Below are 22,359 nucleotides of genomic sequence, written 5' to 3'. Positions count from 1 at the left end.
GCGGTAAGCACAAATGGAAATTAGACACTTTGTGAAACAGTTTAATGTAGTGTTTATAGGGGTTTAAGTTTAGTGCACTTTAACACACAAACAAATCCTAAAACCGCTGAAGAAGAAATACAAATTGTCCGGGTGGAACAAAGAAATCCCAAAGAGCTTTTAAAAATGAAGCAACCGTCACCAAAAAATGAACCAACAGTGGGAAAACAAATAAAGCAAAACTGAGCAAGAGAGAGAATGGTACCAAAACAATAAAAGTAGGTTTAAAAAAAGGGCGGGCAACTTTGATGGTTAATGTGGTCCAATAAACAGTGTTGTTACTTTGATGGGTAATACAATTAAAACAATTGTTGGAACCCACATAAAAAGCTCTTTTACTGCAACTAAATCCATTAGTTTTTCAAATGAGCTCAGATGGCAGACGAGTAAATATCTATAATTTTTCAAGCCCATAAAGTACATGTCTGATGAATAGAATGTAAAGTCCCCCTTCACTCAAAATCTGTTTCTTTTTTCCTTCAGTTGGATGTTTGAGCTTCACTCTGCAGAATGATGTATGTGCAGTTTGACACTAGAAGGATGTTTTCACATTCATCTGCTGAAAGTGGCACACTTCTCTGCGCTCACTGAAACTCTGATTTTAAGGGGTGAGGCCTACGAGCATAATTTGTGACATCACAAATAGCTTGGAAGCCAATCCTGGTCCAATTTGCAACTTACACAAGTGTAATGTAGAAACTTGAAGCCGCCAGTGAACACACACTAAGAATAGACTTTACAGTGAAGCAGGAGACATCTCGTGTCCAGCAGGAAACTTTGGCATATTCATATGCATATTCATAGATTCTGGAATTTTTAATGAGCTAGAAGGAGTAGATGCCTTTAAAGGATTGTATTGTGGAAATTATACTTTTGCGGAAGAAAACATATCAGACATCTAAGCAGACTATTTGTATATATGTTTTAATACATATCTGGAGGGGATCTTTACATTTAAGAACATTTTCTCTTAGAGTTGAAGCCAAGAGTACAGCAGTAACACACAAGTAAACACACCATGTTTATAAAAATGTATGTGACATTCTAAAATGTAGTGTTGTGTAGTAGCACAAGCAAAGAAGGACAATACAGTCACAAAACCAGGCTAATAAGGCTGTAGCAGCAAAACCTGCAAGTGTATTGAAGTGAGCAAGGGGGTGCTTTATTTCTTATGAATTCAATATTTAATTTGTAAGAAGAAGAATGCGTTATTTCTTCTTTAAAAGCTACATAGTGTGGCTTTAATGTTGGCTTGTGATTTGTGCTTTACTGAGGTCACTCGGTCAGAGGGCTTCTTTGACCTTGTGTCAATACAATGTCTGTTTGCAACAAAACAGCAATCCTTCTTTCATTTTTCAAATGACATAAATGCGTATGTACTACCAAGTTATTATAAATATGTGCATTCAGCTAACTTTTTTCATTCTGTTCAACAGAGTGACCAAAGAATTGAGGCTGAGCACTGAACCTTTCCCGTTTACAATAAACGGGCAGAAGTTGAAACAACAAAATCAACCGAATGAAGGGAAGTGACTCACAGTTCACATCATGGCTCCAGAGGTAGAACCTGATAGCTATGGTGGCTGGTCCAGCTCTGAGCTGTAAGCACGCAAATCCATCCAGAGACTTACGCAATTCCTCGGAGAAACTAAGCAAACCGTAATGATGCAAACAGAAAGTAAAAAGGTAAGCCAGAGAAGGTGAAACACTGGCATAGAGATGAAGAACAGCGCCTGGTGGAAAAAGTCATGTCATACTGGTCAGTGTCCAGAGTGAATGACATACTAGCTAAAATACAAAGCCTGACGGGTCTAAAAACACGTAATGGGAAAATTGGGTTTAAGCTTCACTCTGCTACTGTTATGTAAATAATGTTTGTCAAATGAAGGAGGCTAAATGAGTAGCCACATCTAATGTGTATAGCCTTTTAAAATGTGAATGTACAAATATCAATATCCAGTTAATAATAAAACCTCACACCAGTGGTATTGTTAGCATTTGTTAGTCCTTTCAGTGACCAGCATTCGGTACGTTTTTGTATTCGGTCACACTGCATTGCCTATGTCAGCCTTAGGATAAAAAAACAAAAACAGATTGTGCTAGATTTTCCAGAAACATAACTAACTAAACCTTTTTTCTTTTCCACTGGACGTACATATGTTAGTGGATATTGTGACTGAATCACAGATTCACATTTTCTCTGAATACAAGACCACAATTTACCTAAAACCAAGACTATGTAACTTTTGCTGAACAACGGCCACTCTGGCCACAAGTGATAATTACAGGATAATGGCACATTGAATTTCCCTTAAATTCACATGATTTTCTTGACTCACTTGCTTTAAAGACATCATCATTGGGCGACCTGACTGAGAGCGAGTGAAATGAGACCACAAGCAGGAAACAACACACGTCTCCTTGAGATAGTGTTTATGTTTGTTTTACTTGTGTGATAAAACCATTTAAATGCTCATGTGTGACATGATAAAACGTAATCTAACAACAACACAAGCAGAGAAAAGTCATTAAGTTGAACTGACTCAGCAATGTCTATTTAAAGTTTGATAATGTTAGTTAACACTAGCCACCATAAACTACTGGTCATACCAGACCATGTAAGGATGTGCTGCATGTAGAACCTTTAAGTTATGGTTGATGTAATATCATATAGGCGGTGTTTATTAGTAAATGTGGTAATAGCAAGGTAGAAATGCAAATTCATTCTCTTTGGTTCACTTACGAAAGCATTACAGATTTCTGTCAAAATCAAACAAAAGAGCAATGACTTAAATCCCACATGTTCCATGTGTCCGTTCTCAGAGCTCTGTGAGGTCTGAGGGGCTAAACGAGGTCCTGCTCTACAAGGGCCTGCCAAGTTCCCCCTCCAGCCTTATGGGAAATTCTATAACATGTCTGGCTCCTGAACAGGAAACCAAGCCCATCCAGACAGACGAGGGTAAAAGACATATAGGAAGTGTCTCCCCCTGTGAATCCAAGTAACTGGTGGGAGAGAGAGAGAGAGAGAGAGAGAGACGTGTTCGGGAGAATAAGTGTGTGAACTTGCTGTATCAATTGTGTAACTCTGTGTCTTCAAATGAATAAATTATAAAAGCTAAATTTACAATCCAATGAACACTGTTCATTGCTCATTATGAAATCAACAGATGATAGACATCCGCCTACAGTTATTTCCACGGAGCAATCATGTTAGATCGTCTGACATTGTTAGTCGGCCAGACTTGTTGTGTAAGAGAATATCAAAAGTGAAAATACCAGTGGACTGTACTCAGACCTTATCAGTGGTGTGTCTGTCTGTGTGCTCTTCTGCCATTGTAACAATCAGATATCTGTGAGTGAGAGTAAAGGAGGAACACACGACGCACCTTACAGCCCGACTATAACTGTGATTTTAAAGATCATGGAGAGACAGCACTGGTCTGTACAAACTAGAACAGATGGGGTTTAGGTTTCCGATCTCTTGCCTCCTGTTTGAATCTCAGACCAGTCAAAGCTGTTCTGATAATATCACATGTTTGTTTTGCATGACTGGAATCTCGACAAATCTGAGTTAGACCCTGTAACCTGAGCCGGTAAAGGTGGAAATCTGAACTTGCGTGCTTGTATGCAAAAGTCAGTTGTTACAAATGTGACGCAGACTCTTCTCGCAAGAAAATTAATGTTTTAAACGTCCTCTACTGTCTTCCTGGCTTAAAGGAATAATTAGACATTTTGTGAAAAAACATTCTTGCCAAATGAGCAGATTGATACCAGTCTCATATTTGTCTGTTAAATATGAAGCTACATGGAGACAGTTAGCTTATCTTAGCATAAAGGTTAACCACCTCTAAAGCTTACTAATTAGAGTTGCTGGTATGTGTATTTTTGTTACCTTTGGTGGAGCCAAGCTAGCTTGTTTCCAGTCTGTATACTAAGGTAAGCTAACAGTGTCCAACAGTCCTTTAAGATGAAACTTCCTAAATTGGAGTTGAATTTCTAACCCTAATTACTGTAACCCTAAACATAATTTTAAGTTGTTTCTAGGCAAGGGATTACATTTAGGGTTAGACACAAACACAATACATCGAATGACAGGGGTAGGCTTTAAAGTTCAGGGTTAATATTAAAGTCCGGGGTGTACATTTTTGGTTCTGACAAAGATAAAAGAACAAATGAATGTGTGTGAGTAATTTTGTCTGTATATTTAAAGGAACTTACCTTTCCCATGCCAGCGTGAGCGTGCCCCATCTTGACCACCACGGGGTAGGAAGGAGTTGTAACCTGTAGACAAGAACAACATCAGATTGTTAGCTGGTGTAATAACCTTGGTCTTTCCATAACTGGGTAGTGGAGTTTGTATTTGCTTTCTTGGCATCTAAATAGCACTCCGAAACAAAGTGAGTTACAGTGAAAGCTCTCAGTTTTTGAATGCACTTTTTCAATTTGTGAAAGGGGCGTGTTGAAGCTAAAAAAAGGGGGCGTCGCTCTTGAAACATTGATTCTTTTGGGCCATTTAACAGTGACACACACCGACAAATTATCACCCTATAAAGCTGATATGTTAGCGAACAAGTTAGCAAACTGCTCATTATTTACACATTCAGCAGATATGGAGCAAAATTAGCATTCATTTGTACTTTTTTTGCCCACCTGATAAATATAATATTCAATTTTCTTTTAGCTTCTGGTTTCTTTGAGGGAAATATCTACTTCTTTAGCAGCTAATACTATGCTAACTGCTATGATATATAATGCTAACTTTTTGTTTGTTTGTGTTTGATGATGGGCAGCTAGCGTACAGTAGGTTTATTTGACTTTTTGCGCTGAAAACTACTGTTTCTAAAAAAAGAGTGAACCAAAACAGTGAAGCTGAATGAGTAGAAAGATGTTAAATGTTCTGTAGCCTGGAGGGAAACTGAAGAGTTGGGTGATAATTCTGTGTGGGTTAGCATGAATAAAACCTTTCACATTACACAGTCATTTATAATACAAAAATTTTGATTATAGCAGCTCTACATAAAATGCTAATGTCAATGTGGGGGAAAAATAATGGGGATTAAAATGTTTAACCTCAAGATTGAAACCTGCAGAATAAAAGTTGGAAGCTCAGGGATTGTTGGTGTCGACAGTTTGGGAATGGATGTCACACCAAGTAGAGACATTCAGATCTGTACTTGGTGCTATAAATATACAGTAAGACAGACATGTGGTAAACACCACATTCAGAGACAACCAAAAGCGGAAAACTATTTCCTTTGCCACTGATTTGGATGTGTACATGAAGTGTCCAGAACCGTGGCCTTGTAAAGAAAGACATTGGCTCTCATACCATTCTGCTGAACTTAAAGCTGCCCAGTTTAGGAGGCATGAGGTGGAGTCGGAAGAATGTTGGTTTATTACACAAAAGAGCGAGGTTCTGGGAAGCTGGGTGGAAGACCACAGCTCATTGTGATGGATTTGGACAAACCAGACAGACCGCTAACATGCTATTTCTCATAGTTTGTAGAACTGAAGTGGGTGAAACATCAACAGATTACTTCAAACCTCCCTGTGGTTTGAACGCCCCTTGATAAATCCACTGATATGATTGTAAATGGGATGTAATCTAAGAGGGACTTTTCCAATTTCGAAAGCACTTTCCCCACTCTTGTTGTATTTATTGATGTTACTAAAGATACTGCACATACACTTCTTTACATAATCATCCAAAATTTGCATGAAGTTTTGCACTAAAAGAATGTGCTCTTTCAGCGTGGGTTTCAGGTATACTTTTAGACAGATGTGACCATTGCTGAAGACCCATTTTTTCCCAACATTTTAGGAATTCAGAATGCTTTCATGCATGTTGCATGAAGTCCAGAATTAAATAAACATAGTACTAGAAGATGTTCAGACGGGAGGCACAAGGCCAGATCATGCATGGAGATATAAGCTCAGACCTGCAAGGAGGAAAGGAACGCCTAAACAGCTGCTATCACTTCATTCAAACCCTCCCTGACAGTTGACAGGACTGTACATCCTAATGTCAGCTTGTTTTGTGCAGAGCCTTGAACAGACATCGAGCTGCTAGAGGGCGTGAGTGCCGCTTCTGTTGACAGGTCATGCCTGGCCGACACACTGCCAAGATAAAGTGTACTCTAATTGTCTCCATTATCACTTCACATATGCCAGAATACACAAGGGAGGTGAGACTGTATCAAGTAGTAAGTGGCAGGGTCCGCCATTATTGCATAGGATTCAAAGTGCCTTCACACAGACAGAGGACTGAGATCTTAAGGATTACAATTTTGAAGTTTTAAGGGTGTTTTCACAAGGCTGGACTACCAACCAGGCAAAGCGAGCAACTGCGCCTGCAACTGAGTAAGGGGGGCCCACCAGTCCATTTTTGCCCTGGGGTTTTGGGCAACGGCTGAAGACCACACAGCAAACGTCACTTGATGCAATTTATTAGACTTTACACAGCTACTACTATAAATGTGACATAAAATAAACTCCATATAAATGTGTCTAATTCTTATAATTAGTGGGAATTAAGTTGGTTTAATGGCTTTCTACGAAATGAGATCGTGATTTAAGTGTTTTCGTGTTTCACAAACAGTGTGACAATGAGGCAGTCAGAAGTTCAAAGCGTCTACAGCAGTTACGTGTGTGCGTCACATGATGAACGATAAGATGCCTGAGGTTTAGCACGTATCTGAGAGGAGCACAGCAGTAGGACAGTGTGGATGTCTGTTTGTCTGCTGGAGAGACTGGTTTGGGTGGAAGGGGCTGTAGCCACCCACTCTGTCTGGACATGTTCCTCCCAGTCATTCCCATCAGTGTGGCAATGACGGCAGACGGCGAACATGTTGGGGAGAGACGACCACATCCGCTCCCCCTCATGAAACTGGATCGTCAGACGGAGACGTGCGCTCACTGTTGTTTTCTGATGAACTCGCAGACCACAAAAAATGCACTGTCATCGATATTACAATACCAGGGAAGAACATAAACATAAGACTGCCTCAGTTCAAGAACATTTACATTAGTTTGTAATCCCTGACATTTTGATACCATGTGAGCCATACTGTCTGCAGGTTCATTCTGGCTGTTCCAGAGTCTGCATGTTGGCTGTTTTACAGCAGATGGCACAGCTAAATTCATCATTCAGAAATATGTGGTTTAAATAAGTTAGCTAACAAGCTCAGATAACAAACCACTGATTGCGGAGTGATTGATTTTGCTGTAAAATTTTGCCTTTTTAAATACATCTGTATGATGTTTTAAAATTGTAGCCTTTTAATTACAGAATTTCTTTCATGTAATGCTGTTTAATCGCCATTTTTGACCAGTATTTTATTCTCTCTTGCCTTGGATTTATATTCTTTATAAAACATTCAGTAACTTTCATTTGGATCTGCAATTTGAATAACTTATTCTTTTCCTTGGCTTTGTGTATTTCTCTGTTGTAGCTTCCAACTTTAAAATAGAGCAGAGTTAGAAAACATTCTGTGTCACTGGTTGAACTGTGACTGGAACCGTTCCTTCAGACATGAGGGAGGCTATTTTATGGGAAGAGTCTTTATTTTACAGTGATTGATATTCTTTATGAGATTGTTCAACAAAACAGCTTTCCATCCTTAAAAAAAGCCTTAGTGGCCATTAGCGCCCGTGAGCTCTCAGATGTGGAAATTTTGGTTTAAAACTTCAGCTTTCTGTTACATCCCAGCTACACGCGCACCACTCAGCCTTTTGTTCCCAGCAGAAATCTGTAAAAAGCATCCAGTGTGGTTAAGACGTTAAGGAGTCATATGCTAAAAAAGCTAATTATATGGTGGGTGATTTCACCAGTCTAGGTTTTATTTCGTAACACACAGGCTCCCTTCATTTACAGTAAATGTGCCAGACGACCAGGCCTGGCACATGATGGAAATACTTAAGGGAAGCCCATCCACCCCCACACGCGCTTCCCCTCCATCTGGCTGTATATGCAAAGATTGTTTGAAGTGAGTCACATAGGATTGTCGCTCAGGTCAGTGTCTGAGGTGAATCATGCTTCCCTAACTTCAAAACACCTCCATGTGACATTCTGATCCCCAAAACGTTTATCCATAGAGGACTGGAAGTTTCCACATCCCACTGTGCACATTTAAAACCTAAGGGAACCACGATAGAAGGATTCTATCCATTATCACTATCACTATCACACCTTGATTTGAAAATTAATTTGGAAATAGATTTAAGATTAAGTTGAAACTCTAACATAGATAAAAAGCTATTTAACTGCCAAAACGATTATTATGGGAAAAAAAAGTTTAAGTGGCTTTAAATGCTATAATCGACTCTAATCCCAACAACATTAGATACGATTAAGATTAAGATTAAGATAACTATGGCTTTAAAGCAGCATTACTTGATTTTTTTGGCTACTTAGGGCCAGCAGAACAACCTATGACCACAGCACCACCTATTTACACATCAGCAGACATGGAGAAACATTAGCATTCATATGGAGTTGTGTTTCTGGCCACCTGGTGAATGTAAATCCAATATTCAGTCTCCTTTTAGCTCCGTTTTGGTCTCTACCAACTATTGAGGGAAATATCTGGCTCTTTAGCCGTTAAATGCTCCACTATGTTCACCAGCTAGTCAGTAGCTTTTTCTGTCTGCTGTTCGGTGCTGGGCGGGTAGCACAGTGGGTTTATTAGAGAATCTTTGTTGAGAACAATCTGGAAACGGGTGACGAGGGTGAACCAAAACAGTAAAGTTGTGGGCCGTAAAACTAAAACAAAGAACTGAAAGACACAAATGCTCTGTGGAGCTGAGAGGAACTGCAGGGTTGGGTGATAATTCTCTTTGGGTTCATCACTAGGATCGACCCCTCTCAAATGACACAAAGTCATTTGACTCATTGTCCATATAAAAATATTGATAAGTGCATCTTTAAAAGTGTGACCAACTGCTACAGGCAACCAGTGGGAATTGCAACAAGTCGGGAGGGAAAACCATGAAACCTAATCGTTTCTGAAGCAGAGAGCAGGCCTGACATTTGATCAGCAACCATCAGTGCCTTTAGATTAAAGACATTTTGGGAAAAGTGAAATAATGTAAAACTCCAGTTAAGTATTGAACACAAAGCCAAGCAAAACTGGGTCACACACACACACACACCTTCTCCGATGGAAAGCATGTAGAGAGCAGAGCAGTGCTTCAGTTGCTGAGCAGAAGGAGTTGAATCATTCTTCGGGGGCACATGCATTATCCAACAAAACACATGGTGCATCCATCCTGCATTTATGATCTCTTAATTTTTATTATGGCTACTCAAACCTGCCACATCAAGGGGAAGACATGAGGCGCAATGGTTTGGGCAGACGACGAGAGCAGGGGACCCCGACCCAGAATCCTTTTCAAGGGTCCGACCGCAGTGGGACCAAAGACAGCCTGCCCACATCAAACCCTGCCTGCAGATTAAGTGCCTCAAGAGACCATTATCATGGAAGTCCCAGCTAAGTTACTGACTGAATTCATACACCTGACGTGTTGCATGTAAATGTTTGAGTCGTTCAAATGAAGGCAGGAGTTTAGCCTTTCACTTTGAACCAATACAAATTATAATACAAATGTATTACACCAAAAATCATTGGGAGGACATACTTTATACTGTGATGATGGGTACAACAGATCAGTATGAAGTGCAGATGAGCTTTTTGAACACATTAACCAGTGGAGGTGTAGCGTTTCAACTGTCTGAACATATATAGAGCAACAAAACTGGAAAATCAAAGGAGGGGAAGCGTATCACAGTTACAGGCACCAGTTACTGTCATCAGTAAGAAGTGATTCGAGGAAGCTTTAAAGATTCAATAATTTAGTTTTTGCCACTTCTTTACCAAATAAGCCTAAAAACACCTCTAGAGCTCACGGATTAACATTTATGTCATTTTTTTGTGTAAAATCGACATGTTACGTTTTTTATGGGATGTAATGTCTAACATTTGTTTACCATTAGAGAGAACTAGGCTAGCTTTTTGCCCCCGTTTTAGCCATTATGCTAAGCTAAGCTAACCGGCTGCTGGCTTCCAGTTTACTATTTGGACATAAGAGTGGTATCAATCTTCTCATCTGACTGAGCAAGAAAGCAAATCAGCTAATTCCCCAAAATGTCAAACTATTCCTTTAATCAGAAGTTAACAGCTAATTACTGTGAACCTTCAAATTAATTTTCATCTCCCACACTTACTACTATATTGTGACCCATCTTTTGCTGGTCATGTCAAAATGAGGCCCTTATCTGGCCCCTATCTGATATGAATTATTATTAATATTGACTTATTTGTGGTATTTTACTTTTATTAAAAATTACAAATGTAAAGGTGTTAATCATAATTTGTATATAAGATTAATTGAAATGAGTTTCAAGTGAACAAAACAGCAGCAGGCTAAATTCCTCAGACTATAAACCTTCAAAAAATGTTTTTACACATGTTCCCAAACTAAGTGAGATCCTGCAGAGTGACATAAGCTTGACACATACAGTAGTTCCTGGATACGCATCCATAACAGACATTTACAAGATGTCATGGTAACCCCCTAGGCTAACATCTGCCTGAACCTGCAACAAACAGTAGATGCCCATTGTGTTAAAGTGTACACAGTAAAGGCCGTCTAATGGGGAATGGTAATTATTGGTGTGGAATTCAAGCTCATCTGGTTTCCATTAGGGTCCATCCTGGTGTATTTCCATGAGGGAGACATCTGTCTGGAAAACACAACTTATTCCTGAGGATGGAAGTTTCCAGAGCGGACGACAACACTGAGGTGCTGATGGAGAAGTGACGGAGACGGTTGGTGGTGTCTTCTGGTGGCCAAGCCACCTGCTTTGTCATCACAACTTGCTAAGTGATTGGGAGAGGAAGAAATGTATAGTACAGTATCACGCTTTGTCTTTACAAAACACAACTGCGACTTTACTCATGCCACACAAAAGTCATTACCATACCATAAATACCATAAATCAGTGATTCAAGCTATAGCCAGTCACTAAAACTTTATGACTTTCACGATTTTAACACTAATGAAAGCATCTTTGCATGCCGGGAAAATGAAACAGAAGCAATTTGCTTGGAATTATCTTTGATTTAGATTGAAAAACCATCTGTATGTTTTCTATTACAAGTTGAGTCAGTGTTAAATCACCAAAGCAACAGTTAAATATCACTAAAGGTGACACCAAAACTAGGAATGTTGTTGATTTTTTTCGTGGAAGTTTACATGAGATTTCATTCAAGTACCGTTAAAAAGATGCTGGCAGTATCTATGTATTAAATCAAAACCAAAATCAACAAATAGCAGCATGTACTGAAACCTTAATATGCTGCATAAATATTAAATATTAGGTAAGTGTTTGATGCTGGGCCCAGAAAGGGTTCCTTAGCTCTTGTCTTTCATGTGCATATAATTCAGTCATTATTATTTCTTAGCCAGGCTAGCAGTGTGGATGGCAATGTCAGTCAGTAGGTCGATCCACCACTTTGGTCCAGACTGAAATATGTCAACAACTTTCACCAGCTTGTGCAGACAGAGGTTAGATCTCACTTTGGTGATCCTCTGACTTTTCCTCGAACACCACCGTAAGGTTCATATTGTTTTGTGTGAAATATCTCAACACCTATTGGACAGATTGCCAGACATTCAAGTTGTCCTCAGGGTGAATTGTAGTCACTGGCTTTTCATCCAGCGCCAAGCTTTTTATTTGTTATTTTTTTTACTTTGGTTTGTGACCAAATAACTGCAAACTAATCACATTCCCATCAGCCTTGGCTATACATTGTTTAGTGCTGACTAGCAAATGCAAGCTAACATGCTAAGATGGTGAACATCACACTCGCTAAACATCAGCATGGTAAATATGTAGATACCTACAGCTTAAGTTTTCATTTATAATTTAGCATCAGACTTCACCTGTTAATCGCACCACCGCAACACTAAACGGACGTACTGTATGTGATCAGGCCATATTGTGCTTTAAATGGTAAATGGCTGCATTGATGTAGTGCTTATATCCATCATTCACCCATTAAGACTCACACAGAGGGCAGCGAGCTTCTATGCAAGGTGCTGGCCTAATCATCGGTAGCAATGTAGGGTTCCGTGCCTTGCCCAAGGACACTTCGACATGTGGCCAGGAGGAGATCGAACCCCCAACCTTGTGATTAGTGGACTACCTCCATCACTTTCATTATATTCCCTACAATAACCGTATTTACATTCTTTAATTAGATAGATATGTACATATAGAACTGGAGTTACATCCAGGTAACTGCCTTTTTACTCAACAGTGCAGTTGACATGTTTACGTTGTTTCAATTACGACAGCTACCCTCACATTGTCTTCACTGTCAACAGTCTTCTAGACCAACCACAGTTCTTGTGGTCTCCACATAGCATCTCCATAGCTGCTGTAGTCCTGATATGTAGTTACATTTTTGAGGTGGCGCACGGCAGCTATACTGTAGCCTGCAGCTTTTAGCATAGCTATGGCGAGTGCAGGCTCCTAAGCTACATGGTAACCCCAAAACACGCAACTATAAATCCCCCTTTATGCTGTCTTCAAGAATATTCTGACTGCTCTTATGAGAGAGTTGCTTGTAATATTTCAGTGATCTCACAGGTGGTTAATATTACAGATGGTTAACCAATATCATTTAATAACAGAACACAGCCACTACTTGAGTCCAGTCCATTCATTTTAAATAAACACAGATTTCTTTGAAAGTCAGTGTTAAGTGCATGTCCAGACTGTACTAAAGCAGAGCTATTTCAGTCCAGCTTCTCTGCGGTCGTGCTCTAATAGGGACCTGGACAGGCCTTATTAGCGCTAATCAATTCACTAACCTACATTCCTGCTTCAGAAGAAAAAGGACAGACGGTCCTCAGGCGAGCCAATCCTGCAAAAACCATCAATGCTGTGCCACATTCCTCTCAGTCTAAAAGGAAAAGTGATGTTTCTTTCCCATTTTCCAGGGGCTCCTGCAGTATTAGGTCTCGGAAAAGGCTGAGCAGAAATGAGGTGACTGTGTGCAGTTTTGGATTCCCTGTCCCATGATCCGAGGACTGAATGGAATCATTCACTCAGTCCTTTCAGCTTAGTGATGCTGGCGAAAACAATCATGGAGCCAAACCTGCAAGTGCACACAGATGACTTGTGAGGTCAAATTTGTTTTTTGTGATGCCTCTCATTCTCATTTTCTGCAACCCATTTCTGTACATACATATTCCCACAGAGGGAGGTCAGAGGTCAGGGTCACACATTGTTCTTTCCCTGCATGAAAGCCACTCAGCTGTCATCCAACAATTCAGTCGCTTTTCTGTCACCACGTGGTTTCCAAGAAAGCGTCTGCGTGTTTCCTTGAATAATTTCTTCCTGCACTATGTCCCGCCCCAATATCCTGTTTCCACAGCAAATACATGAAATGAAGGAACCTGGATGCTCTATACATCTGCTTTGTATCCTGAGTGTTACAATGTCGGAGTCTGAATTTGATGGTGCGGACGGAGTGTCGCTTTAACTACCATTACACTGGGCTTTACTTAGTGGTTTACCACAGTTTCATGCCACATTGTCAAGAAAATTACAGCTCACCAAAGTATCAATTAAATCCCACAAAGTTAGTATCAAGTTATTTTCAAAAGCAGCAACAGGCAGAGTGGGAAGTTAAACTGTTCAAACGTCTCAACAGTGAACCCATTCAATTTACTTCACCTGTAAACACCATGTAATTTAGACCCAGGGATTAACATCATCATTCATTCTCTCCAGAGTTTATACATTCTGATACCAAAATCACAGCCCTGGATATCTAAATGATATAATATAATAATAAGTTTATATGTTTAGAACAGAGGTTTTCAAAGTGTGAGGCGAGCCTCCCCAAGTGGATGGGAGAGAGTTTAAGGGCGTGTGCGGAGGGAGTTACGCCACGTAAGGCGACACTGCAGAATGTGAAAGCATGGCTGTATCAAGGTACTTAAAAACCCTTTACACTTCCCTTCGTCGCAAATACACATCCCTAAATCTGCTTAGAAATCAAAAATGTCTCCAGAACCTGCCAGAGAATCATCTGTTTTTAAATTTTCTTCAGTATCAAAGTATTCCAATGGTAGTTGGTGCCAACTTTTATTGGTGCCAATTTGCCAACATGCAAACAAGCAAGGCTTAAGTTGTAGCCCACAGCTTACCGACTCCATGGCAATCTCACAAAGCATTATGGGAACTGTGGTATCAAATACCAAGACATAGGGCATGATTGTCCCCCAAATCAAAGTAAGTTAAAGAATAATAATAGGACATAGCACTATCTATCATTTTATTAATACTATTTTTTTTTTTCGATTTTGGTCTGAGTGGGGACCCACAGTGTCAGGCTCTGAAAACCCAAGGTGCAACAGGTGCAAACACAGTAGCTGCATTCTGGAGTTCTAAACTCCAAAAGGCATGGCTGAAACAGATAATGCTGATACACCCACTCAGATATCACAACATGACTTTATGACACATTAAGAAATGTTTCCTGCCCTCTGTCGCTGATAAGGCGCAGTGAATGAGAGGACACATGAGGCGTCAGCAACTTTTTTGACAGCGGAGGAAGGAAAGGCAGGCTTCTGCAGAGTGCATACCAGCGCTCAGGCCAAATGTCAGCACCGACACTGTTTTCAATTAAGACCCGGTACATAGGGAGGAGAGAGGAGAGGCATCAAGGAGGACGATGTTTTGAAACAGCTGGATGTTTCAAACCTAGTCTGTATTTATACCAGCTGTGCAAGCAGCAGGAATGGGTGGTACTCTGTAATACACTACATCAATATTAAAGCAATGGCTACTTAGTTATCATAAATAACTAGAAAGCAATCTGGCTGCACAATCCTCTGTATTTTAATAACTGAAAATGTTCAGGAATTTATAATCTCCATCTGGATTTGCATCAAAATACACATGGTGATAATCATGCTGATTAGCTGATGGCAGCCAGCCAGATTTCTGGATAACTTGTGAAAAGAGAAACAGATTAAGAACCACAGAATTACGTTCATTTAAATGTATCATGGGACTGTGGTGCTATCGATTGGTGAAATGCCATCAAAGATTGCAGGGTCACTTGTAGATATGTGCCCCAGTGGTCTAAATGGATTATATTAATAGGCCACACATAGAAGAATATGGCAATTACAGGAAAATGGTATGGAAAAACAAGACTGATTGAAATTCACAGCCATTTATTTATTGAACTGTTTTTATCTATTTATTTATTTTTTCAAAAATCAATTTGGCAACTAGTATTGCTAGACATGTTCATATACCATTTCTGCTTCTATGCTTCATTTAGGGGTTAGTTATGAGCTGTAATGTAAATGCAAACTTTGTTTTGCTTATGACCCCTTAAATCAAACCACGTCACAGGTTGGATGACTATGAATTGTGAACAATTAAAATGACAGAACGTTTAATTTCAATACGCAAATTTTACACTGAGGCATGGACTATACAGTATTAAACTATACAGTGAGGAAAAAGCAAAGATTAAAAGAAGTACAAAAAATAAACGTAATTTTTTTATTGTTTCCTGAAGCAGTAATAATCTGTGGACCCCTTAGATTCATCTTGTGACCCTTCTGGGGGTCCTGACCCTCAAGTTGGGAACCACTGCTCTACCGAAATGCTGACATGAAATAACCACTACATTGCATCAGACAGAGAAGGGATTGTGTTGAGATAGAGCAGATTTTTGGGGGGAATTTGCATTCGTTTGACATTCCAGGAGAAACAAAGTGACAAACGCAACAGAAGGTCAAGTGTTTGTGACATGACTCGGATATCGGGAAGAGAGCCCCTCTGCAAGTTTACCAAAGGCGCTGTTATTGTGAGCTATCTAAACACCACTATGAATTTCTTAACAGCTAGAAAAATAATTGCATTATGTGACTGTGTTTCCATGCTGTGCATAAATGTTTGTGTAGAGTCTCCTGTCTGCTTAATGGGGGATTCCAGCTGTAAAAAATAAATGTGGGATGACTTAAGTCCCGCTGTGGTTTGTCCAGCAAATCATGGTCAAATATGATCAGCAAAGCCCACACCCTCTGGTCTCAGCCAGGAGAAGGTTCATCACTACCCACAGAAACACTGAGCCATATAAAGAGCTTTTAAAGGAAAACTCCCAACAACTATTTTTTCATAGCTTGAAACAATATTGAGTGTGTGGGATCTCTCCATTGAGATTGGTGTATTTGATTTTCTTCTTGTGGACAACCTAGCAAATGCAGACACTGATGATGTCATTTAACAAACAAGGTTTCAGTGATCTAAAACAGTGGTCCCCAACCTAGGGGTTGAGACCCCACCCAAGGGTCCCAAGATAAATTTAAGGGGTCACAAAATAATTAAAAGGATAAGGGGAAAAAACATGAAGATCATTTTCAGATAAAATTCAGTTTTCCTTTGTTTTCTTGTTAAACTAAAAAAAGACTCAGTCTCAGGGCCTTTAAAATAAAATCCTTCAAATGAAACTATTTGAGAAGGAATAATCACATCTATGATGAAAACCTGTGATGAAGGATCACAAGTGGACATTGGTCCGTTTAAAAGGGACACAAGCCACAAAGGTTGCCAACCACTGATCTGAAACCTGCATTAATTAATTGTTTACCCTACTGGGGGCAGCATTACAAGTAAACACAACATCACCATCAGTTCCTTATTCAATATTCAATATTCTTTTAGCTCTGTTTTCCTCTCCACCAACTCCTGAAGGAAATATCTGGCTCTTTAAATGCTCAATGCTCCACTATGTTCACCATCTTGTCGCTAACTTTGTTTGTCTACTTTTTGCTGAAAATAGGGTAAGACCTAAAACTGCGGTCTGTAAAGATGCTGAAAGATGCTAAAATGCTCCATAGAACTGAAGGGAAATTGCAGTGTCGGGTGCTGATTCTTTGTTTCACATTACACATGGTCATTTGACCCACTGTTGATATTAAGAATATGTAAAATATAATTTCTCTCCAGGGGGCTATGCTACTGTAAGCAGAACAGAATAGACCATGATGCCGTGCAACAAGACTGCTTGCGCATAGTGAATGTACTTTGAAGAACTTGAATAGAGTATGTCGTATAAATATTGCCTGAATGAAGAGATAATAAAGTCTCACAAGATTTAGTGGTAAACAGTCATTTTTGTGGCATTTTCCACTTCCTCTAAAATAACAGCTCTTCTTGAGGCAAAGGTCAGATGACTCATTGCTAAAACAGTATCTCATTAATTGCCTCAGTTTCCTGCCAAACAAAATGGGCTGACAACACAGCTCTCAGATGGTTTCACAATGAAACTCTACATATGCTTAGACAAGAAGAAGAAGAAACTGACAGGGGTGTCCTAAGTGTGATGTAATTTCTAAATTTAACCCTGCCTGGTTCCCTCCACGCTCCCAGCGTGTGACGTCAGCCCCCCGTGGACACTGTTGACACCCTTGACCTCTGACCTTCTGGTGACTCACTGGTTCTCCCTCGACCATCTTCCTTAAATTAACTTTCTCTCACCTCCTCCCACACACACCTTCCGTTCGCTGCTCAGGTTTCTGGGAAACACTGGCTTTTTACAGTTTTCTGAGCGGAAAGACACACTGGTATGATTTACTGTGTCTCCCAAATGAACTCTGCTTGAGGCAAATTAATAGGGCACACTACGATATCAAGACGGAATAACACACTGGTTTATAGAGACAGCATGGGTAAACACACTTCTCAGTTTGTACTCCTTTCTCAGAACAGTTTAAGTTGTTATCTGAGAAACAGGTTTTGCTCTCAGTCTCAGCCCATCATTGCCTATACTGTATTACCAGTGATCACCTGTCAATCAAACAGTGTGACCAATAAAGTAACCCTAACCCTTTTGGTGTTTCTGAGTGATGAGTATGGTGGCACACTTTCTCCAGCCCAGGTTTGTCCAACACGAAAGTTAGCTTGCCAGTTAACCATGAAGGTTTCTTGTGCTAGCTGGACGCAGTATTTGCATTTAATTGTAGGGACAGCTGAAGGCAGTCTGGGCTTGTCTATGAGCAGAAAAATTACATTTACACAGTTATATTGGGTGTAAAATCTAAATAATGAGCTGAAAGATGCTAAACACATTGTTACTTTGTCTTTATAGATACGTCATCCTTGTGTAATTGTAATTTTTTATGTTTATTTACATGAAAATGTCACAGGTTTGGGAGGGCATGATAAAAACATTATAAGACTAAAGCTAACAGCCATTCTGTTTTTACTGTGCTCAGCATCGGACCCAGTTTAGGCATTCCCTCAACCTGAAGGAATTCCTCAAAGCTATTTCCATGCTGTCATATGCCCGTGTTTATGGTTAGGCCTGGTGTCTCATGCCGTACTACAACGTAGTCATTTTGTGGGGTTTCCTGACCGCACACATACCAAATATGTACAGTAGAATACAACAGGGGACCCTGCGTCTGAGCAGCGAGAGCTGTGGTTGCACTTGGCTCGCCTTAGTTGGAAGTTACTGAACGTTCATCATATTTTATTGCAGGGGGAGTCCCATTGTGAGCGGGATGATGGGTCAGGGCCATGTTTGTGTTTCCTTCACTGATGTCTTAACTCCACATCAGATGACAGATGTGCCGGACTTGGAAACTGGGGAGCATCTGTTGAAATGTTCAGTGGAGTGGACGAACTGAGCGGCTAACGAAAGCACCACCAGGCATTGATATCACTTCCTGTTCAACAGGGAGGGTGGGGGCGACAGTGCCAGTCAAACAACCAATATCGCGCTGTACTGCCAGCTCTCAGATACTGAGCTTTGAGCTCATTTCTAACAATTCAGCCTCCATTGTTCAGATAAAGGCAACAACGATAGCTAAGGGTATCTAACGTCACGTCACTCCAGACCAAATGAATTCTGACAGCACTAGTGTCCCTTCGGACTTAATTGGGTGAAGACGTTCAGAGAGGAGATGGCTGAAGTAAACAGGCTTGCACTTCCTTCTACTAGTCCACTGTTGTGTTGGGTAAGCAGGGTCGCTAAGACCACCAATACTTGTGTTTTCAATGTTTACAGTTAAATGATTGGGTCGAACTGAGTTGGATTTAGTATTTCGTATTAAAGTAGTAAAGTATTCCAAATAACAGCACTGAGGCCAGCAATGTATGAGTTATTCAGCTTAATTTGTTCTCAGCTGTATAAATATATGAAGACAAAATTATTACCATTAAAGGAACCCCAAAATTGTATTTCCTTTCTTATTAACTTGTCTGTGTAAACCTAACAAAAGTAATGCACTAATGGCAGCTTTAATGGCACTATCAACTACCAACTAGCTGGTGAACATACTGGAGCATTTAGCAGCTAAAGAGTCAGATATTTCCCTCAAGAGTTGGTGGAGGCCAAAAAAGAGCTACAACTAGAATAACTATTGGACTTATAACTCAAAATTAATGCTAATGTTGCTACATATATGAAGGATGTGTAAATAGGCAACAATTTGCTCACAGGTTCACCCAAACAACTTCATATGGTGTTAATATGTCAATGTTACAGCTTGTTGCACTGCCCCCAAGTGGCCAAAGAATGAAGAAACAAAATTTATACTGCTTTAAATTCTAACTTTTCACTAAGAAACTCAGGCCAAAAAAATGTGTGTTTTATTAGTGGCCATGCCAAATCTTGTATCCCATTGAATCCTCTGGGAAAATCCTGAACTGATAATTTTATGTAATATCAGCATCCTTCCCATAATCACATTAAAAAGTACCTTGTCAGATATTAATATTAGTAGTAAGTATTCCGTTCAGTGGACTACAAGTGTTTCCTCTCTGTCAAATTAAGCCACCCATAAAGTTGGAGAAAGATTCATCGCCAAACCACAAGCCATCCTAAGTCCAAGACCTGAGAACTGAGGTCAACGCGCTTTGCAACTAGGAGACATCCAATTACTATTTTCCCCCTGTGACACGACTTCCACTACCCGTCCTCCTCACAGCACAGAGCTGCAGAGCAGGGGTCGTCCTTTTCGTCCCAATTAACTGGAATGGCATGTGGGCCGAGTGAGTCAGGGCTGGATGCTGTCCCTCGGTGACCGTTGCTCCCGGCGGTGCTATCTTTTCAAGTTTCGCCTCTTCCTGTGACTCTTTAGCGGCTTGTCAGTCGGATGAAAGGTATTTCCTCTGAGTCACCGCTCTGTTCTCTTTTGTCTACCCAGAGCCACGAGGGCCTTAAAGACCTCCGGTACACAATGCTGTAGTCTGCTCCCCCGGTGGCCGGCCAGCCTCGTAACAGGCCTTTTCCTATAATTGAACTTTTTCAGATGAAATGCACTTATGCTTACAGTATGTTGGCCTAGTTTGGCGACATCATTTCCAGAGGGTCTTGAGTTTTTTTTTTTTTCAGTTGCATGGATCAAGTCATAGTTACAAGCTGTGAGAGACACACATAACCAGAAAAATTCTGGACACTCTCTCCGTTTTATCTTGTCCCATTTCTGACAGAGAAGTTAAAGTGGAGCATGCAGTTTTGCACATAAGTGGCCCACGATTTTGCTACAATATTCAAACATAGTGACCTTGTTGTTGGGCTGAGACATAGAAGAAGGCTTCATTTATCTTACTGCGGTCCAAACTGTCACGTTGATCCCACACACATATGGTGAGCAGCTCTCCCTATTCAACTGTTCACTCTTAAAGGAAAATTCACCCTCATATACTCTTACACATAATACATCACTTTTTGATACTCGCTACAAGAAACATTTTGTGATGAAGTGTTGCACTTTGCTTTTATTTTGCAGCCACTTTCCGTCAACCTGCCTCGTAAACTTCTACTTCAGTTTGCGACTTCCTAGATTTTCAAGAAGGCCTGTTGATGGAAGCCAGAGGACGAGGCTGAACTTGTTGCTTTCTGTCCAGATTACAGAGAGTATAAACAGACAGAATAGCAAGAGCCAGGTGGTGGAAGTTCAAGTTCATTTATAGCTCGTTATCACTGGCGAGTCTACAGAAGACTCCAAAAGGACTAAACATGTAACCAATCAACAACAATCACTCACAGAACAAGTGATATAGTGTCCAAAAACCCAACTTACAATGATATGTAGCTCCATTTGCTTGTGGCCTATTTTGTGCTCTTCTGGATATATGAATTGGTCTAAGTCATGATGAATCTTTCCCTGTAGGATGGTTGAGTATCTGTGAAAACTGGCAACTTAATTCTGAGGAACTGATACCGAGATATGCTGTTTAACATCACTGATACTGTATATGAGGGTTGATATCAGGTGGGTCTCGGGTTGACAGTTAGACTCTACTAAAAGTGGAGAAATGCAACTCTTGATTACTTATTTACATGTTGTGTTTTATTAGCTGGTTTGCAAATATTAGCCACGAGTAAGTCTACATTTAGGAATCACCAGGTTTTGTTCAGTGTTGAAGGGTGCGCTTGAACCCTGCAGCTTCACTGTGAGGACAGGATTTCTGAAGTGTTGGGCTAATGTTAAGCTAACTCTTGATGGTCAGTACCATCCAAAACCACAATATCCCTCTCTGAAACTACAATGTTACAACTCTTCTTCTTTAACTTCAATAATGATGAGGGTTAAAGGGTGGGCTTCCATTTGAAGCTACTGATTCAATAACATAATCCCTTGGTCTGTTTCCTTTTCTTGGCCCGATTCACGTTCTTATCTTTGGGATATGTGTTAGGAATGCAGGGCTGTTTTCCCTCTTTATGTATGAGTGAAGTCATACGTAATATTGCACGAGTGAATCACTCCTTTCCCCAGCCTCCCTGTGACTTCCTGTGGGTCAGAAACTGTCTGTTTTCATCGCCTCATTTGGGCATTCAAAATGTAAATCCACCTGTCACACATGCCGATCCAGTGTCTAACTAAAGAATGTCACAAATCTGATGGTTCAGATTTCAGGTTGGTGGCTGAAACAATACCTGACCAGGCATTATCAATGGTTAACGACAGCTAAGCAGCTGACGTGCTTCCACTAATGTCTGTGGAGCCATCCAACCTGCACCTCTGAGAAAACATGACTTCCATGATGGGAAATGTCCAGTTGTTTCCATCTGCTGGACTGAAACCAGACATGTGTTGATGTACTGTACCTGAACACACCGCTGAACAGACACTGGCTTACTTTCTGGGTAATAGTGAAAGGTCAAAAACATAGTGGATGATGAATTCTTGATGTGAGTCTGAGTCATGGGTAAAGGGTGAATGGAAACTGTGAAATCATTCATGGCAGTTCGTGTGTATTATTCTAGTTCAAAACAA

At 40.3% G+C, this 22,359-nt stretch overlaps 1 protein-coding gene across 2 annotated transcripts in view; it reads right to left on the bottom strand.

Moving 5' to 3' along the window:
* syn3 (synapsin III) overlaps nucleotides 1–22,359 on the bottom strand; it is an 83,211-nt gene that overhangs the window by 9,747 nt on the left and 51,105 nt on the right. For both annotated transcript variants that reach the window (XM_070928845.1, XM_070928846.1), the window contains exon 6: nucleotides 4,258–4,320. In XM_070928845.1, coding sequence (XP_070784946.1) covers nucleotides 4,258–4,320 — 63 coding nt within the window. The remainder of the gene's footprint in view (nucleotides 1–4,257; nucleotides 4,321–22,359) is intronic.

This window comes from Enoplosus armatus, chromosome 22, assembly GCF_043641665.1.
Source record: "Enoplosus armatus isolate fEnoArm2 chromosome 22, fEnoArm2.hap1, whole genome shotgun sequence".
Classification (NCBI taxonomy): domain Eukaryota; kingdom Metazoa; phylum Chordata; class Actinopteri; order Centrarchiformes; family Enoplosidae; genus Enoplosus; species Enoplosus armatus.
This window is presented reverse-complemented; position numbering and strand designations above follow the sequence as displayed.